General features: G+C 57.2%; 1 protein-coding gene across 1 annotated transcript; it reads left to right on the top strand.

The window, feature by feature from the left end:
- The first annotated feature begins 5314 nt into the window (after positions 1-5314).
- On the top strand, positions 5315-15947 carry RAB11B (RAB11B, member RAS oncogene family). The gene is made up of 5 exons (XM_059063058.2): positions 5315-5571; positions 12667-12862; positions 13618-13811; positions 14160-14240; positions 14907-15947. The coding sequence occupies exons 1-5, from the start codon at positions 5532-5534 to the stop codon at positions 15050-15052; spliced, it is 657 nt and encodes a 218-aa protein (XP_058919041.1). The 5' UTR covers positions 5315-5531; the 3' UTR covers positions 15053-15947.
- The last annotated feature ends 287 nt before the right edge of the window (positions 15948-16234 follow it).

Below are 16234 nucleotides of genomic sequence, written 5' to 3'. Positions count from 1 at the left end.
ACATCTGCTGAGCCTGCGCTCTAGAGCCCACGAGCCACAACTACTGAGCCCGTGTGCCACAACTACTGAAGCCCACGAGCCTAGAGCCTGTGCTCCACAACAAGAGAAGCCACCACAATGAGAAGCCTGTGCACCGCAACGAAGAGTAGCCCCTGCTTGCTGCAACTAGAGAAAGCCCATGTGCAGCAACAAAGACCCAATGCAGCCATAAAAAATTAAATAAATAAATTTATTTTTAAAAAGGAATTGAAAAAAGGTAGGACTTTCTCAGTATGTGGTTCAATGTTATTTAATGCACTGCTTGCAATTATCACCTGTATCATATGGCACATTATCATAGGGCACGTTTGGGAAAAACAGCATCTGCCTGTGCCCTGAGCCCCAGCTGCTGTTTTAATAGGAGAACCTATTTTTCCAATATTCCTAGGGGTTCCTTGGGAAGGTAGTGGGGGCCTCTTTCACTAGATGAGAGCCTCTGTGTTGGGGACACACCTGGGGCCCTGGCTGAGCATGGGTGACGAGCTCAACACTTGGAGGCCAGACCCTCTTCCGGATTCTGGTTTGGGGGTGTCCTGTATCGGGCAGGCTTGGAGAGTCTCCCTTGAGACCACTGTGGCTGAACTGGTGGGGAGTCCAGTCTGTTGAGGTGGGGTCAGAGCCCTCCCAGTTATGCACTCTTTTTTTTTTTTTTTTTTTTTTTTTTTTTTTGCGTTACGCGGGCCTCTCACTGTTGTGGCCTCTCCCGTTGCGGAGCACAGGCTCCGAATGCGCAGGCTCAGCGGCCACGGCTCACGGGCCCAGCCGCTCCGCGGCATGTGGGATCTTCCCGGACCGGGGCTCGAACCCGTGTCCCCTGCATCGGCAGGCGGATTCTCAACCACTGCGCCACCAGGGAAGCCCTTACTTCTGTTTTATGTTTTGTTTTTTTGGCCCCAAGGCATGTGGGATCTTAGCTCCCTGACCAGGAATGGAACCCACACCCACTCCCACTGCATTGGAAGGCGAAGTCTTAATCACTGGACCACCAGGGAAGTCCCGACCTTGTTTATCCATTCTATGTATTATAGTTTGCATCTACTAATCCCAAACTCCCAATCCATCCCTCCCCCATGAGTCAGTTTTCAAAGGATAAAAATTCTACAAAGATGGGGGAGGGGTGTGGCACGGCAGGAGGAGAGCACTGTAAGAGCAAAAGCCTGGTTGCCTTGGAAAGAAGCACAGCTCCTGTCTGGGGAACCAGTGCATAGCCCCACCGGGCTGCAGCGAGAGGCAAGAAGCTTGGGCGGTGAACGCGGGTGGGATGGGGAAGGGGTTTGGGTGGGAATGTGCTGGGCTTCAAGCCAACAGCCCAGGAGTGTGCAAAGGCCACTAGGGTCCTCCCTGGTCTGGCTTCCAGCCTGCCTCACCTTTTCCCCTAATCTCATCTCTGGGCCCTTGGACTCAACTCTCCAGCCACTGTGGCCTCCTGGCTGTTCAGAGCCACTGGGCTCCCTCTCACTTGTTTTGTCTGTCTAAAATGCTGTTCCCAACACCTCCTCCCCGTCCCTCGGACTCAGTGCAAATGCCACCTCCTCAGGGATGCCTCCCCTGCCTCCCTAACTAAGTAGATCCGCCGTCACATAGCCCAGTTTATTCCTGGGCTCACTGCACTCTGAACTTTCTTGTGCGTGCTGTTGTTTACTTGCTTCTGGTCTGCCTGTTCCACTAGACTGTCAGCTCCACAAGGGCTGGGACTTGGTCTCCTTCAACTCTGCATCTCCAGCCCACAGAGCATTGCCTGTCCCAATGTAGGTGCTCAGTAAATGCCCACTTAAGGAAGGACTAAAAGATTTTTAAACTGGGGAGCGAGATAAACTGACTTATGTTTTAAAAGACTCTCGGGGTGGAGGGGGATAAATTAGGAGCGTGGTATGAACGTATACACACTACTATATATAAAATAGATAACCAGGGACTTCCTTGGTGGTCCAGTGGTTAAGACTCTGCGCTCCCAATGCAGGGAGCCCAGGTTCGATCCCTGGTCAGGAAACTAGATCCCGCATGCCTCAAAGAAGATCCTGCACGCTGCAACTAAGACCCGGTGTAGTCAAATAAATAAATAAATAAATTTAAAAGTATATAAATAAATAAAATAGATAGCCAACAAGGGCCTACTGTATAGCACAGGGAACTATATTTAATATCTTGTAATAACCTATAATGGAAAAGAACCTGAAAAAGAATCTATATGCCACTGAATCACTTTGCTGTACACCTGAAACTAACACATTGTAAATCAACTATACTTCAATTTTTTTAAAATAAATTTATTTATTTACTTATTTATTTATGGCTGTGTTGGGTCTTCATTGCCTGCGCACAGGCTTTCTTTAGTTGTGGCAAGCAGGGGCTATTCTTTGTTGTGGTGCACGGGCTTCTCGTTGTGTGGCTTCTCTTGTTGCACAGCACAGGATCTAGGTGCATGGGCTTCAGTAGCTGTGGCGTGCAGGCTCAGTAGTTGTGGTGCATGGGCTTAGTTGCTCCGCAGCATGTGGGATCTTCCCAGAACAGGGCTCGAACCCATGTCCCCTGCATTGGCAGGCAGATTCTTAACCACTGTGCCACCAGGGAAGCCCCCCCAATTTAAAATATATATATATATTTATTTATTTGGTTATGCCAGGTCTTAGTTGTGGCAGGCAGGCAGGCTCCTTAGTCGTGGCATGTGGACTTCTTAGTTGCAGCATGCAGGCTCCTCAGTTGTGGCACACAAACTCTTGGTTGTGGCATGCATGTGGGATCTAGTTCCCTGGCCAGGGATCAAACTTGGGCCCCCTGCATTGGGAGAGCAGAGTCTTAACCACTGCGCCACCAGGGAAGTCCCTATACTTCAATTTAAAAATACATAGGGCTTCCCTGGTGGCGCAGTGGTTGAGAGTCCGCCTGCCAATGCAGGGGACATGGGTTCGTGCCCCGGTCCAGGAAGATCCCACATGCCGCGGAGCGGCTGGGCCCGTGAGCCATGGCCACTGAGCCTGCACGTCCGGAGCCTGTGTTCCGCAACGGGAGAGGCCGCAACAGTGAGAGGCCCGCGTACCGCAAAAAAACAAACAAACAAACAACAACAAAAAAACCATAAATAGGAATTGCCTGGTGGTCCAGTGGTTAGGATGCGGCTCTTTCATTGCTGAGGGCCCAGGTTCAATCCCTCGCTGGGGAGCTAAAATCCCACAAGCCATGCGGCATGGCCAAAAAAACTTTTAATTTAATTTTTAAAATGAAAAAATAAATAAAAGACTCCATGTGACTGCTATGGGAAGAACAGACTGTCTGGGGTGAGCTCAGAGCAGGGAGCTTCGGGAGCAGGAAACTACACAGGTCCGTGAAGTGATGACAGGGCCAGTATAGGGGTGGTGGCAGTGGTGAGGGTGAGAAGTGGTCAGAAATTTAGGAGGGAGGAGGGACAGTCTTTTAGGAGGGACAGAATAAGGCAACTGAGGGAGGGGTTGGGAGAGAGGGGCAGGGGAGTAAAGGATGAGGAGGAGAGGGGAGTCCACCACCTCTGGCTTTGATGATGTGGGTGAAGGGATGGAGTCACAGGAGGAGGAGAGGATATGGGAAAAGAGGCCAAATTTGTGTTTGGGATGCCTGATGGACATCCCAAGGATGAGGTCCAGGAGGCAATAATAATAATAATTATTATTTATTTATTTATTTGCGGTACACGGCCTCTCACTGTTGTGGCCTCTCCCGTTGTGGAGCACAGGTTCCGGACGCGCAGGCTCAGCGGCCATGGCTCACGGGCCTAGCCGCTCCGCGGCATGTGGGATCTTCCTGGACCGGGGCACGAACCTGTGTCCCCTGCATCGGCAGGCTGACTCTCAACCACTGCGCCACCAGGGAAGCCCAATAATTATTATTATAATTAGCACATGAGCTATACTTACATTATCACTAATCAAACATTTATGGGACTTCCTTGGTGGTCCAGTGGTCAAGACTCCGCACTTCCAATGCAGGGGGTCTGGGTCTGATCCCTGTTCAGGAAACTAGATCCCTCATGCCGCAACGAAGATCCCACGTGCCACAACTAAGACCCGCACGGCCAAATAAATAAATAAATATTTAAAAACAAAACACTATGTTTATTGCCCACTGGGGACACAGCAGCGACTGCCACAGACACAGCCCCTGCCCTCACAGGGCTGATGTTCTGTTGGTGGGGGACAGAAACTAAATAGGATTGTGAAAATTTACAAGAGGAAACCTCAACTAAAATTGGAGTCAGGAAGTCTTGCAAGGGAGCCCTGCCACTCCTCAGTTACCCCAAACAGGAAGACATCAATTACAGACCCCAACCAGAAGAGATGTATGTACCTTGCACTCCCAAAGAGTAACTGCAATTACTTTACTAAAGCTGGAGAAGAGATTTTCTTCCCTCCCAGCAACAAGCCCAGCCAATGGAAACACCACAATTTAGCCAATGAGAAGCTGTCCTCACCTGAACGCTTACTTTCCTCCGAATTAACTTTCATTTTACTATTGTCCATGACTTCTCGTCTCACCCTCTTTTCTATAAAAGTCTTCCATTTTGTACAACCTCTGGGAGTATCTCTGCTTGACAGATGAGATGCTGCTTGATTCATGAATCTTTTAATAAAGGCAATTAGACCTTCACACTTACTCAGTAGAAGTTTGTTTTTTAACAGGATTGAGAAAGAAATGCATGCTTTAATGTCAAGTAGAGATAAATCCTTGGGGTGGGGGATGGAATAAAACAGGATAAGGGGACAGAGAAGGGGAGACAGTCTGACACCTAGTAAGGATTTATAAATATTTGTTAAACAAAGACTTAATGACAGACAGGTGATTGATTTAGTATGTTTTTAAGTCAACGATCTAGTCATACTCCAAAGATTCCATAAGATGAGTTTCTCCCGTTTTACAGAGGGAGAAAACTGCAACCCAGAGGAGAGAGGGGGGCCTCTAAGCTAAAAACGTCCCCACTCAGATGTCCCCCCAGAAACTGTCATTTCTGGGGGCAAAGGGGGTGGGGGTGGGGGTGGGTGGCCCGCTGGGTGGTCCGCAGAGCAGCGCGCATTGACCTATGACGTCATCGGGACGGTAAATAGCGTAATACTACCTGGACGTAGCCCCATTTCCCCTCCCGGACAGGTCCTCTGCTGGTCCGGTACTGTCTGAATCAAACCCCTCATTGGCTACTCGCTCCGTCAATCCGTTTCATTCTTCCAGTTTTCCGCCCCGCCTTCCAGAGCTCGCCTGTGATAGGCTGGCGAGGCCGTCACTTCAGAAAGGTCCGCATTCCTTCCGCCTTTCTCCAGGAGACCAAGGGAGAAGAAGGTGGATCTCCGGCGGCGCCCACCCCGGGGGCTCTGCTTCCGCCTCTTATTGGCTTCTCTGGGTGCCGGTCGCTACGCCACCCATCGCTGATTGGCCATCCGGCCGCCGCTCTGCGAGGCGCCGGCTCCGCCCCCGTCGGGTGTTTGTGGTGGGGCTGCGAAGTCGCCAATCCCGCCGGAAGCGCCAGGACAATGGGGACTCGGGACGACGAGTACGACTACCTATTCAAAGGTGAGGTTGGTGGGGCACAGACAGGCGAGCGGGCGGTGGCGAGGCGCCGGGCAAGCACCCAGGCTGCGCTCCAGGCCTCTGGGCCCAGGCCGGAGCCCGAGGCTTGGGGCCTGGCAGGCCAGGCAGCCGAGATGGCCAGTGCAGGCCGGGCTTGGTCAAGTTCGGGCCGGGATGCGCAGCCATGCGCGGCAGGCTGTCCAGAGAGCCTTGGGGGCCCGGGATGCTCCGAGGCGGGGCCAAGGCCCAGGGGGGTGGGGCCCGGGACAGTGGGGAGGCCGTTAGGGGCGGGGCATTCAGAGGGGGCGGGGCCGCCACAGCATTTGGCGGGCCGGGCTGGGTGGAAAGCTTCCTTCGTGGTGGGGGCGTGTCCGTTAGAGGCGGGGCTAGGAGGTGGTGGGCGTGTCCAATAAGTGGGCTAGGGTGGGCGGGTGGGGGTGGTGCTCTCATGGAGTAGGAGGGGCCAGTCTTGATTGGTGGCAGTGCATCTGGGGGCGGAGCCCGGGAAGGGAGGGGCGGACAATGGGGGTTGAGGTGTGTGTGTGTGTGTGTGTGTGGCGGAGGTGGGGGGGTGGACCCTGGGGAGCAGAGTTGGAATTGCGTGGAGGGGCACCTGGGGTGGTGGCAGGGGACTGTGTGTGCTGAACTCAGACCTGGTGGTTAACAGCAATAATTATGTCTTAACTCTTAGATCTCTTGAGAGTGCTGTGCAAGCACCTGCACTTTTCTAAGCACTTTACATACATGAATTCATTGAAATCCTCACCACAACCCTGTGAGATCGATATTATCCAGCATCTCTCTTTATGGACCTGGAAACTGGAGGGGCAGTTTAAGTATTAAAGCAAGATTTGAACCCAGACCACTTAAGGAGTGTATCTGGGGGAGCTTGTGGCCAAGATCTGGGACTGGGGTTGTCAGATGGTCTCCTCCAACCTGCTGCAGGATCTTCTCTGCCAGGGCAACAGAGGGCTCTAGGAGCCTCAAGTAAGGTCTAGGAAGGTCAGGTAACTTAGGGGTCACTGACTTTCCAGTGCCTTCTGTGCCAACCTAGGCTTTGGCCAGGTCCTGTGCTGCTGTGCTGGGCTCCCTGGCTGGCATTGGTCACCCTTTGAGAACCCCTGGACGCACACAGGACACCTTTGCCATGCTGCCTGCTGCGTGAGGGTGTGCTTCCCATGCCAGCCATTGACATCTTTCCCTCGTTGGGGGAGCTTGGCCATGCCTGGGAGTGTGGCCTGTGTGACACTGTGTGTCTGTGGTATTATCCCTGGTTGGGTCTGGGGTTCTGGGGACCTTGTGAATGTAGAAAATGGAATGGAGCGCTTCGTACCTGGGATATCCACATGGTAAAAGGTTTCTGGGCAGAGCGAGTCCCCATGAAAAGGTCCAGAGTTGTCACACAGCACCATGGGCTCGAGGAGCTGCCTGCAGGCAGATACGTTGCTGGCAAGTGAGGCTGTGTGCTCGGCAGGCATTGGACCCAGGCCCTTGTGCTGACTGAACCTTGCGGTCTCACTTTAGAGGCGGATGGAGCTCTGTCAGGGCCTTGGGGATGGGTGACAGGTGGACTGGACGCCAGTCCTGCTGCAGCTGGTGCCTGTCTCTACCCAGCCCACCCTGAGGCAGCTGCTCCCCAGTTCCTAGCTGGCACCCACCTGGATGCGTTACTTCAAGGGCAGGGGGCGTTCCTCCCAGTGTTTCCATGGTCATTCCCCACTTGTTATTTTCAGCTGTTTGCTGTTGTAAATAAGCCAGCTCCAAGTGTTTGCACGAGTCATCTTTTGCCCTTTGGGTTATTTCCTTGAAGTATGTTCCCAGAAGTCCAGTTATTGGGTCAGGGGCAATGGAGCAGGCTGTGCGCTTCTCAGGATTCATGTCCGGAGCCCTCTTCCTGGAAACACTACTGCGACAGCTTGGGGGGGGGGGCTGTGCCTCCCTGCCCCGCTGCCCTCTCCCACTGGGCTCCTTTTCTGAGTAGAGCAGGTGCTCTGCTGACTGTCTCAAGCCAGGTCAGAAGCGAAAGTGTAACTCACAAGGTCAGCGTTTACCAAACTGGTCCTCTGAGACCTCACCTTCACACTTAACGCCTTGTTGGAGGACCTTCTGTTATCTTTTAATATTTGTTTGTTTGTTTTTATAAATTTATTTTTTATTTTTGTCTGTGTTGCGTCTTTGTTGCTGTGCACGTGCGGGCTTTCTCTAGTTGCAGCAAGCAGGGACTACTCTTCAATACAGTGCACGTGCTTCTCATTGCAGTGGCTTCTCTTGTTGTGGAGCACAGGCTCTAGGCTCGTGGGCTTCAGTAGTTGTGGCACACGGGCTCAGTAGTTGTGGTGCACGGGCTCAGTAGTTGTGGTGCACGGGCTCAGTAGTTGTGGTGCACGGGCTTAGTTGCTCTGCGGCATGTGGGATCTTCCCAGACCAGGGCTCGAACCTGTGTCCCCTGCATTGGCAAGTGGATTCTTAACCACTGCACCACCAGGGAAGTCCCCTAATATTTGTTTTTAAATCCACTCAGTTTTTGTCTCACTTAAATAGGAAAAGGAAATTCTTTCTGACTCATAGAAGGAAGGAAGGAAGCCAGCAGGCAGGCAAGCCGCCACCATGGCATCACTGGCCATAAATATAGCAGGTAGACTGAAACGTGAATACACTGCACCCCACAGACCCTCCTGAGACCCCATGGCCTGCAGAGGGTCAGGCCTAGGCAGTAGAGAGGTGTCCAGGACCCAGCTGTGCCAGAAAGGTTGACAAGGACCAGTACTCTCACCGTACATCTCCCCAGCCCTGCCGCCTAGTGCGGGGAGTCCTTCAGGAGTGGAGGGGGGCTGTGATCTTCTCATCCCCCATCCCGTGCCCAGCCTCCCCCAGGCTTCAGTCACCTTCCCCTGGCCCTGCCCTGGGCACAGAGGGGCCACACCTCTCACGTGGGACACTGGCTGCGCCCCTGCTCCAGCCTTCCCACCACTGACTTGCTTTTTTTGGCAGCCACGTCACAGGTTGGCTCCCCTGACCTCCCGGCGGAGGCCAGCACATCCCCCTGGGTGTTCCACCCACCCCCCACCAGCCCCCGAGCGGCTTGTTTCCTCCCTGCTCATCCCCCCCACCAGGAGTGAGGTTGTTTATTTGTACCTAATTATAGATCCTCACATTTATCCTGCTAACACTTTACACTTTTCAGCGAAGGGCCATTTCCCTAGCCTGCCGATCAGTCCCCAGGGGTGCCCCACACTCTCCTCTGATGGACTGGGCGGCAGGGGCCACAGTGCGAGAAGCTAGGTCCCCAAGGGCCACCAAGGCCTTCCCAGAGCTCCCACCACTCACTCCCAGGGAACAGGCCGGCCCCAGCGCTCACCAGGTGCTCCCGAGGCAGCCTCCTGGCTCTCCAGCCTGAGCAGTCCTCACACCTGGACGGCTGGTCTGGGACCCGAGCACACCAGCTCCCCCCATGATGAATGGTGGCCCTGCCTGTGCCCCGGTTTCGGGCACCTGTCCTCTGCTCTCTGATTCCCCCAGGGAATAGCTCTGGCTCTTCCTCCCCCTGCCAGCCCCTGGGGCCTGGGATCTGCAGGGCCTGCTTCCTGGGGGAGGGGTGGAGCCCTGCTCTGGCTGGAGTCGGGGAGCCGAGCGCCCCCAATGGCCACTCGGTGACCTGAGTGTCACAATGGGGGCCCCAGATGTGCCACACTGTCATGGGGTGGGCCAGAGGACCACGGGCTTCCAAGAGGTGCCAGCTCTTTGTTTTTGCCAACTGGGCTTGCCTGCTCTGCCAGCTAAGGGGTGTGCCCAGGGGGACCGTGTCCCGGCCAGTGATGCCACCAACTCCTGTGGAAATGCTGGGGGCTGTGTCCTCAAGGGCCCTTTCTTTCCCTGAGACAACAGATGACTTGTATCTTGGACAATGCCATTCTCATTCCCAGCCTGCACACGGGACCAGCCCGGCCGCTGCCCTGCCGGCCACTTCTGCATTGGGCACCGCATGCCAGGGACCGCAGGGGCAGCCCCGCCTCCCTGCCATTTGTCTGGGCAGCGGCTGGTGGCCCTTGTTCTGCTCTGGCCCCCACTGTTCTCACTGGGTGACCTTGGGCCAGGGAACTTGGTCACTCTGTATTGAGTGTCTCCAACTGTACACGATAACGTGAACATCTGTCCCTGGGGTGGCCCTAAGAACTCCGTAACAAAGCCTTTAGGGCTGGGCCTGGCCTGAGGGGCTGAGAGGCTGGTTGGCTGGGCTGGGACAGAACCCCGATGTGGCAAAGGGGACCCTGAGGCTAGACAGCTGGACAGGGCTGGGAAGGGAGTGAGAGGGTGGGGAGGATACAGGCAAGGGCCCAAAAGGACCCTCCTCCTCATTTCCTGTTCTGTTCCTGAGGATGTGAGAACTATGTGTAGACCTCCCTGGCTTTGGCCAGCTTCCTGCAGCCGCCGTGGCTACGAGGTGACAGGGTGAGAGCGTGGACAGGGGGCCCTACAGTCAGTCCAGTCACGGCCCCCCTGGCATGGCTGGGCGCCCTTGGCCCTCCACCCCAGGCCCATGTCCATTCACCTCTTTCCACCTTTCTCTGAAGTCAACTTGGCATTCTTATGCTGGGTGCCGCCAGTGTCAGGGGAGGACACTGACACTGTCATCACAGGTGTTGTGGGCTAGGCCACGTGGTGGTTTGGGAGAAGAGAAGCCTGAACCCAGGGATTTTGAAGGACAAATAGGAGTTTGCTAGCTACTCTAGGGGTTCAAGATACCCCTGATGGTGGGAGAGAAGGAAGCTGAACCCAGACCCCTGAGCTCAGCCCTGGATCCAGAAAATCCGAGTTCACATCCTGCTGGACCACTCTCTAGCTGGGTGCCCCTGGGCAAGTTGCTGCTTGCTGAGCTTGGTTGCGGGGTGGGAGCGAGCCTGCAGTTATGCACGGGCTCAGACCCCAGCTCTACCCTTGGTGACCAGGTGCCTTAAGCTGGTCATTCCCCTGTCTGCACCTCAGATTCTCATCTGTAAAATGGGTCATGTGATGCATATGTGAGGTGATGGCACATCCAGAGCTTTCTCAGCACGGAACGTTCTTCCTGTTCTTGTTGTTCTTGGCTCTAAAGCAGCCTGTCCAGAGAGGGTGCTGGGTCCTGGGGGCTGCCTGGCCCGCCCCCTCCTTACTTGTGGCCCAAGGATGGTGACCTGGGCATCTTCCAATGTGGGGGAGGTGGGCCTGGGAAGCTCCACCAGCCACTTTGGCGTTTGTTCATTCGACAGGCATTGATCAGGTGCGTCCCATGCGCCGGGCAGTGCACCAGGTTCTGGGGATACGGCAGGGAACCAGACTGTCTTGAGATGGCTGCCCTTGAGGCAGAATGACAAAAAAAAATCTATAAGGGAAACCTGGTGAATGTGAGAGGGTAGGGAGAGCTATGGGGGAAAGGTAGGGGAGGGGAATGGGGAGTGTTAGGGGCAGTGGGTTTTGGGGATTTTTAAAAAATATTTATTTATTTGGCTGTGCCGGGTCTTAGTTGCGGCGTGCGGGATCTTTAGTTGCAGCATGCCGGCTCGTAGTTGCAGCATGTGGGATCTAGTTCCCCGACCAGGGATCGAACCTGGGCCCCCTGCGGTAGAAACGCGGAGTCTTAACCACGGGACCTCCAGCGAAGTCCTGGGAGTGGGGTTTTATCTGAGAAGATGGCTGCGGGGAGCCTTCTCGATCAAGTGCCATACGAGGGGCCACACAGAGGAGATGAGGGCAGGAACCTGGCGGGTACCTAGGGAAGAACACTCCAGGCAGAGGGTAGCGTTGCAGGGAGGCCCGTGTGTCTGGAGCAGAGTGAGCGAGGGGGAGAGAGGGAGGAGGGGAGGGCACGGGAGGAGGGGACGGGGCAGGCCATGCACGGCCCTGAGGGCTGCCAGGAGGACTTTGGAAGTGGGAGCCCTGGAGGGCTGTAGGCAGAGGAGGGATGGGACCCACACATGGTGCTCACAGGCACCCTCTGGCGGCCAAGAGGAAAACAGCCTGTTGGCTGAAGCTGAGAGTAAATGTAAGGGCGGGCGGGCACCAGGGAGGAGGCTGTCACAGCAACGGGGAGCCGGGGGAGTAATGATGGCCTGGGGTCAGGGAGCAGTGAAAGGGGTAAGAAGCAGCAGGAATCTGAACACGTACACATAGAAGTTCTCATCAAGGAAAACCTTTTCATCGGGGCTTTGGGTGACCAAGTCTGTAGCCCCCGTGGCTCCCCACGAGCCAGAGCCACCCTGGGGTGCCAGAGCCTAAGGCCCACACTTGGGGGTCCCTGTGGTTTCCAGCGGGGGCGTCTGAAAAGAAAGGCTGTTTCTTCTGCGCCGCACACACACCTATGCACACACTGACACGAGTCCCCACTGTGTCCTGAGTCTGAGCACAGCCCTCCGGGCCCCTCCAGCCTAGAGCTTGGAGCGGCTGGGCCCCTAGAGGCAGGGCTTCTACAGGTGGGGGCAGGAAGCTCAATAAAGGGAGGGATGGAGGGAAAGACCCGCCTATGCCTGCCCTGCTCTGCCCTGTGCTGCTCAGGAGGGCCCTTGTTCCTGCCTCCCTGCAGGACGATCTGACACCCCCCCACCCGCCCCATCTTAGCGTACGAGATGCTGGCTGAGTTCTGATCCCAGGCATTCCCATGTCCCCCTCCCCGAGGTGGCTCTTGTTAGTGTCTCCCTTTTCACACCTGTGGAAAAGGCAGCCCAGAGACGTTCAGTGACTTGCCCAAGGTCACCCAGCCCTGGGGCTTTCTCAGGCATGCCTGGCTGCCCCGGTCACCAGGCCGCCGTGGAGGTTTGGGAGTTGATGGGTCCCCAAGCTGCCTTCTGCCGGGATGCCTGGATCCCTGTGTCCCATCAGAGCAGGGGCAGCCCTGCTCTGAAGGACCCTGTTTGCTTCTGTACCAGGAACCGTGGTGCCTCGGGCCAGGGGCCCCAGGACAGCTCCAACTCTGCCCTGTCACTGGCTGTCGTGTGTCTGCAGCACCCGGGGCGCCACTGTGAAGGTGCTATGGGTGGACGTGGGCAGCACGTGGGGTCTTGGCTCGGGGGCACTGCCCCCCTCTGACCCGGGGAGGCTCACTGGTACCCCTCCCCGCCCCCAAAGTGGTGCTCATCGGGGACTCGGGCGTGGGGAAGAGCAACCTGCTGTCGCGCTTCACCCGCAACGAGTTCAACCTGGAGAGCAAGAGCACCATCGGCGTGGAGTTTGCCACCCGCAGCATCCAGGTGGACGGCAAGACCATCAAGGCGCAGATCTGGGACACCGCCGGCCAGGAGCGCTACCGCGCCATCACCTCGGCGTGAGTGGCGGGGCCGGGGAGCCCGTGGGCCCCAAGACATGGGTAGGAGGTGGGCTGGGGGGCGCGGGGGAAGGGAGGAGCACAGACCCGAGAGCAGGGGGCACAGGGTGGAGGGACAAGACCCCCAGGAGCTGTGGGACCCTCTGAAAGGCCAGTGCCCAGGCTTGGTCAGGCTGTGACCCCAGGTGGGCATGTCCCACGGCCCCTCTGACCCCTGGCGTCCCATTGAGGCACTGCAGTGTCGCCAGGTGCTGGCTACACGGTGAGGGCTCCTGTGGCCACCCCACCATCAGGACCCCCTCAACTGCCTCTTCTCTGACCCTCCCAACTCCTGGCCATTCCCTGTCAGTCACTTGCTGTCTTCTGGAATCCCTCCACTGAGGCCTGGTCACCTCGGCTCCTTGATCCCTTGGAGTGGATGTATGTCCATCCATCTCCTTGGTGCTCTGGGCAGGCAGGGCCACGGCAGGCATTAGCGCTTCTGCCCATTCCCTTCACAGTCACTGTTCTCCTCCTCCCCTTTTGGTGGCTGACCCTGTGGGTGTCTTCTGACCCCAGATCCCAAACTCCCTCCTTAGGCCTCCCCATTCCTGAGCTGAATCTGGGGAGTGGAGCCGGGGCCTCAGGACACGTACCCCTCCCTCAAGGCCCTGATGGCCACCCCTCGGGCCAAGGAGCCACTGCCCACAGAGCCTGGGGGGGCCCCCGGGGACGCTGGCTCAGCTCACGCCTGGGCCCTGCCCCCGTCCCTGCAGATACTACCGTGGTGCGGTGGGCGCGCTGCTGGTGTATGACATCGCCAAGCACCTGACTTACGAGAACGTGGAGCGCTGGCTGAAGGAGCTGCGGGACCACGCCGACAGCAACATCGTCATCATGCTGGTGGGCAACAAGAGCGACCTGCGCCACCTGCGGGCCGTGCCCACGGATGAGGCCCGTGCCTTTGCAGGTGAGCGCACGCCGGGCCAGAGGGTGTGGCCAGAGGGCTGCTAGGTGTCAGTCCGGGCCATCTGCTCTGGCCAGGGCCTCTAGGTGCCACACTCCTGAGAGCGAGACTCTGACTGAAGCATCCGAGAAACATCTGGAATGCAGGCAGCTCCCCCGCACCAGGTGCATCTTCCCTGGCCGTGACCAGGGCTGCGGGGGTGGGTATCTCCGTCCTACCCCTTCGGCCCCAGCCCTTCATTTCCTGGGCCAGGTGAGCGGACAGGCAGCCATGGTCCCCAAGAGGAGGGTATAGGGGACCATGCTCCCCCGCTCCACCAGCTGAGTCACCTGGGCAAATATTCTCTTTCAGAAAAGAACAACTTGTCCTTCATTGAGACCTCAGCCTTGGATTCCACCAACGTAGAGGAAGCTTTCAAGAACATTCTCACAGGTGGTCACAGGGCCCAGCTGGGATCACAGAGGGTGGGCGTGGGAAGGGCACCAGCCACACGGGTCACGTGCTGCAGAACGCAGCCCCTGAACCTTCCTTCCGTAAAATTGCTGTTCAGTCTGGACACGAGGACAAACAGGGCACCCTCCACAGCGTGAGGCCAGATCCCACCCCTGCTGGCACTCAGGGCACAGAGACCCTCTCAGCCCAGCTCCCATAGATGGGCCCTGCCATGGCTTCACTAGAGAACAGCCCACAGGGTCGGCTGGGGAGGCAGGTGGCCTCCGGGTCCCAGAGCCCCTGGGCTTCTGGGAGTTTCTCCTGAGGGAGGAGGGCCTCTCTGATCTTAAAGAATGAGAGGCCTGGGCTGCGAGCTACATCTGTAAACAGATATGGGTCCTTCCCTTGCTGAGTACGCAGCCAGCATTGGGGACGGGCAGGGAGCCTTCAGGAGCCCAGCCCGTGGCATGGCTCCCCCTGACGTGATGGGGGTGCACAGATCACAGTGGGAGCCTTTGGAAGGGGTTCCAACTCAGCATCCAGGGTGCTACCGTGAGGACGTGACATCCAGATGAGTCCTGTGGGAGGGGGACGTAACCGAGATTGGGGGCACACAGCGCATTCACCCTGTGTCGTTCTCCCCGCCCCCGCCCCCGCCCACCGCAGAGATCTACCGCATCGTGTCACAGAAGCAGATCGCGGACCGCGCAGCGCACGACGAGTCCCCCGGAAACAACGTGGTGGATATCAGCGTGCCACCCACCACCGACGGACAGAAACCCAACAAGCTGCAGTGCTGCCAGAACCTGTGACCGCCCGGCGCCCGGTCTCAGCGTGCGTGCACATCCTCGTCCTCCGCCCACCCCTCACTGCCCTGTCCTCCCTGCCCACCCCCTCCGCCCCTCTGTGACTGGCTCCTGCCCTCCCATCGAGCTCCGCACGAAGAACAGGAGTTGAGCGGCATCTCCTGTCCCGCCCAAGGAAAGCTAGAAGCCCCGGCTGCTGCACCTGCTCTCCTTGGGTCCCAATGGGCATCTCAGCGGGGCGGGGAGGGTGCCAGGATGGACCGGGCCGGCCAGAGGCCAAGAGGATGGGCACACCCAGCAGGCTTCTCCAGTTTTCCACAGTAGCCTCCGGGGAGCAATCGCCGCCCTCCGTCTCTGGCCAGCTAGCCCAGCTGGCCCCCGGTCCCCACCCAGAACCCCACTCCGGGCTGAAGCCCGAAGAGCAAGGCGCCAGGGGCCAGGCAGATGGACACTCTTGGCTCTCGGCATCCCGCTCCCCCGTGCACAGCCAGCAGCGCACATGCCTTCGACCTCTCCCGTGCGTGCGCGACTCCAGCTCCTGCCTGTAGATTGATGCTGGGAGAAGACCCTCTCCCCACCTCACCCTCCTTTTTGCACGCGGCGCGCTCTCCACCCACCGCCCCCTCCCTGTGCCCTTCTCTCTGTCTTGTCTCCCTGTCTGGTCAGGAACCTGTTTGCAAGTGAAGCAATATCTCCGTGTTTTGTATATACAACCGCTCTTGTAGCCTCTGGTTTTTTTGTTATTGTAGAGAAACACAGATTCTTTATACACTTTGTAAGATTTATGCCAAACCCTAGCTCTCGATCTCTTATTCTTCCTGTGGCCCCTGCACTGTTGCCCCGATGCCTCGTTTCTCTCGCCCGGTTACTAAAATGTATAATCCGACTTCCTGTACAGAAACCTGCCGCTGCGCCTTTGTCTTCTTTCTCTCCACCAGGCGGCGCTCGCGAGCCAGGGTCCCTCGCTGCAAGCTCCAACCGCCCCGGCTCAGCCCCAGCCCCCCCACCCCCACCCCACCTCCCTGGACAACGCGGAGCACCGTGAGCTGACCACGGGGGTCCTGGGGTGGGTGAGGCTGTGGTTGGGTGGACCTTCTTGCTGCCCGTGTGGCAGGGAGGAAGGGAAGGCGAGGGCTTGGGCAGGTAAACTCCCTGGCCCTGGGACAGCCAGCCGTTAAGACCGGAGGG

The sequence above is a fragment of the Kogia breviceps genome, chromosome 4 (assembly GCF_026419965.1).
Source record: "Kogia breviceps isolate mKogBre1 chromosome 4, mKogBre1 haplotype 1, whole genome shotgun sequence".
NCBI lineage: Eukaryota > Metazoa > Chordata > Mammalia > Artiodactyla > Physeteridae > Kogia > Kogia breviceps.
This window is presented reverse-complemented; position numbering and strand designations above follow the sequence as displayed.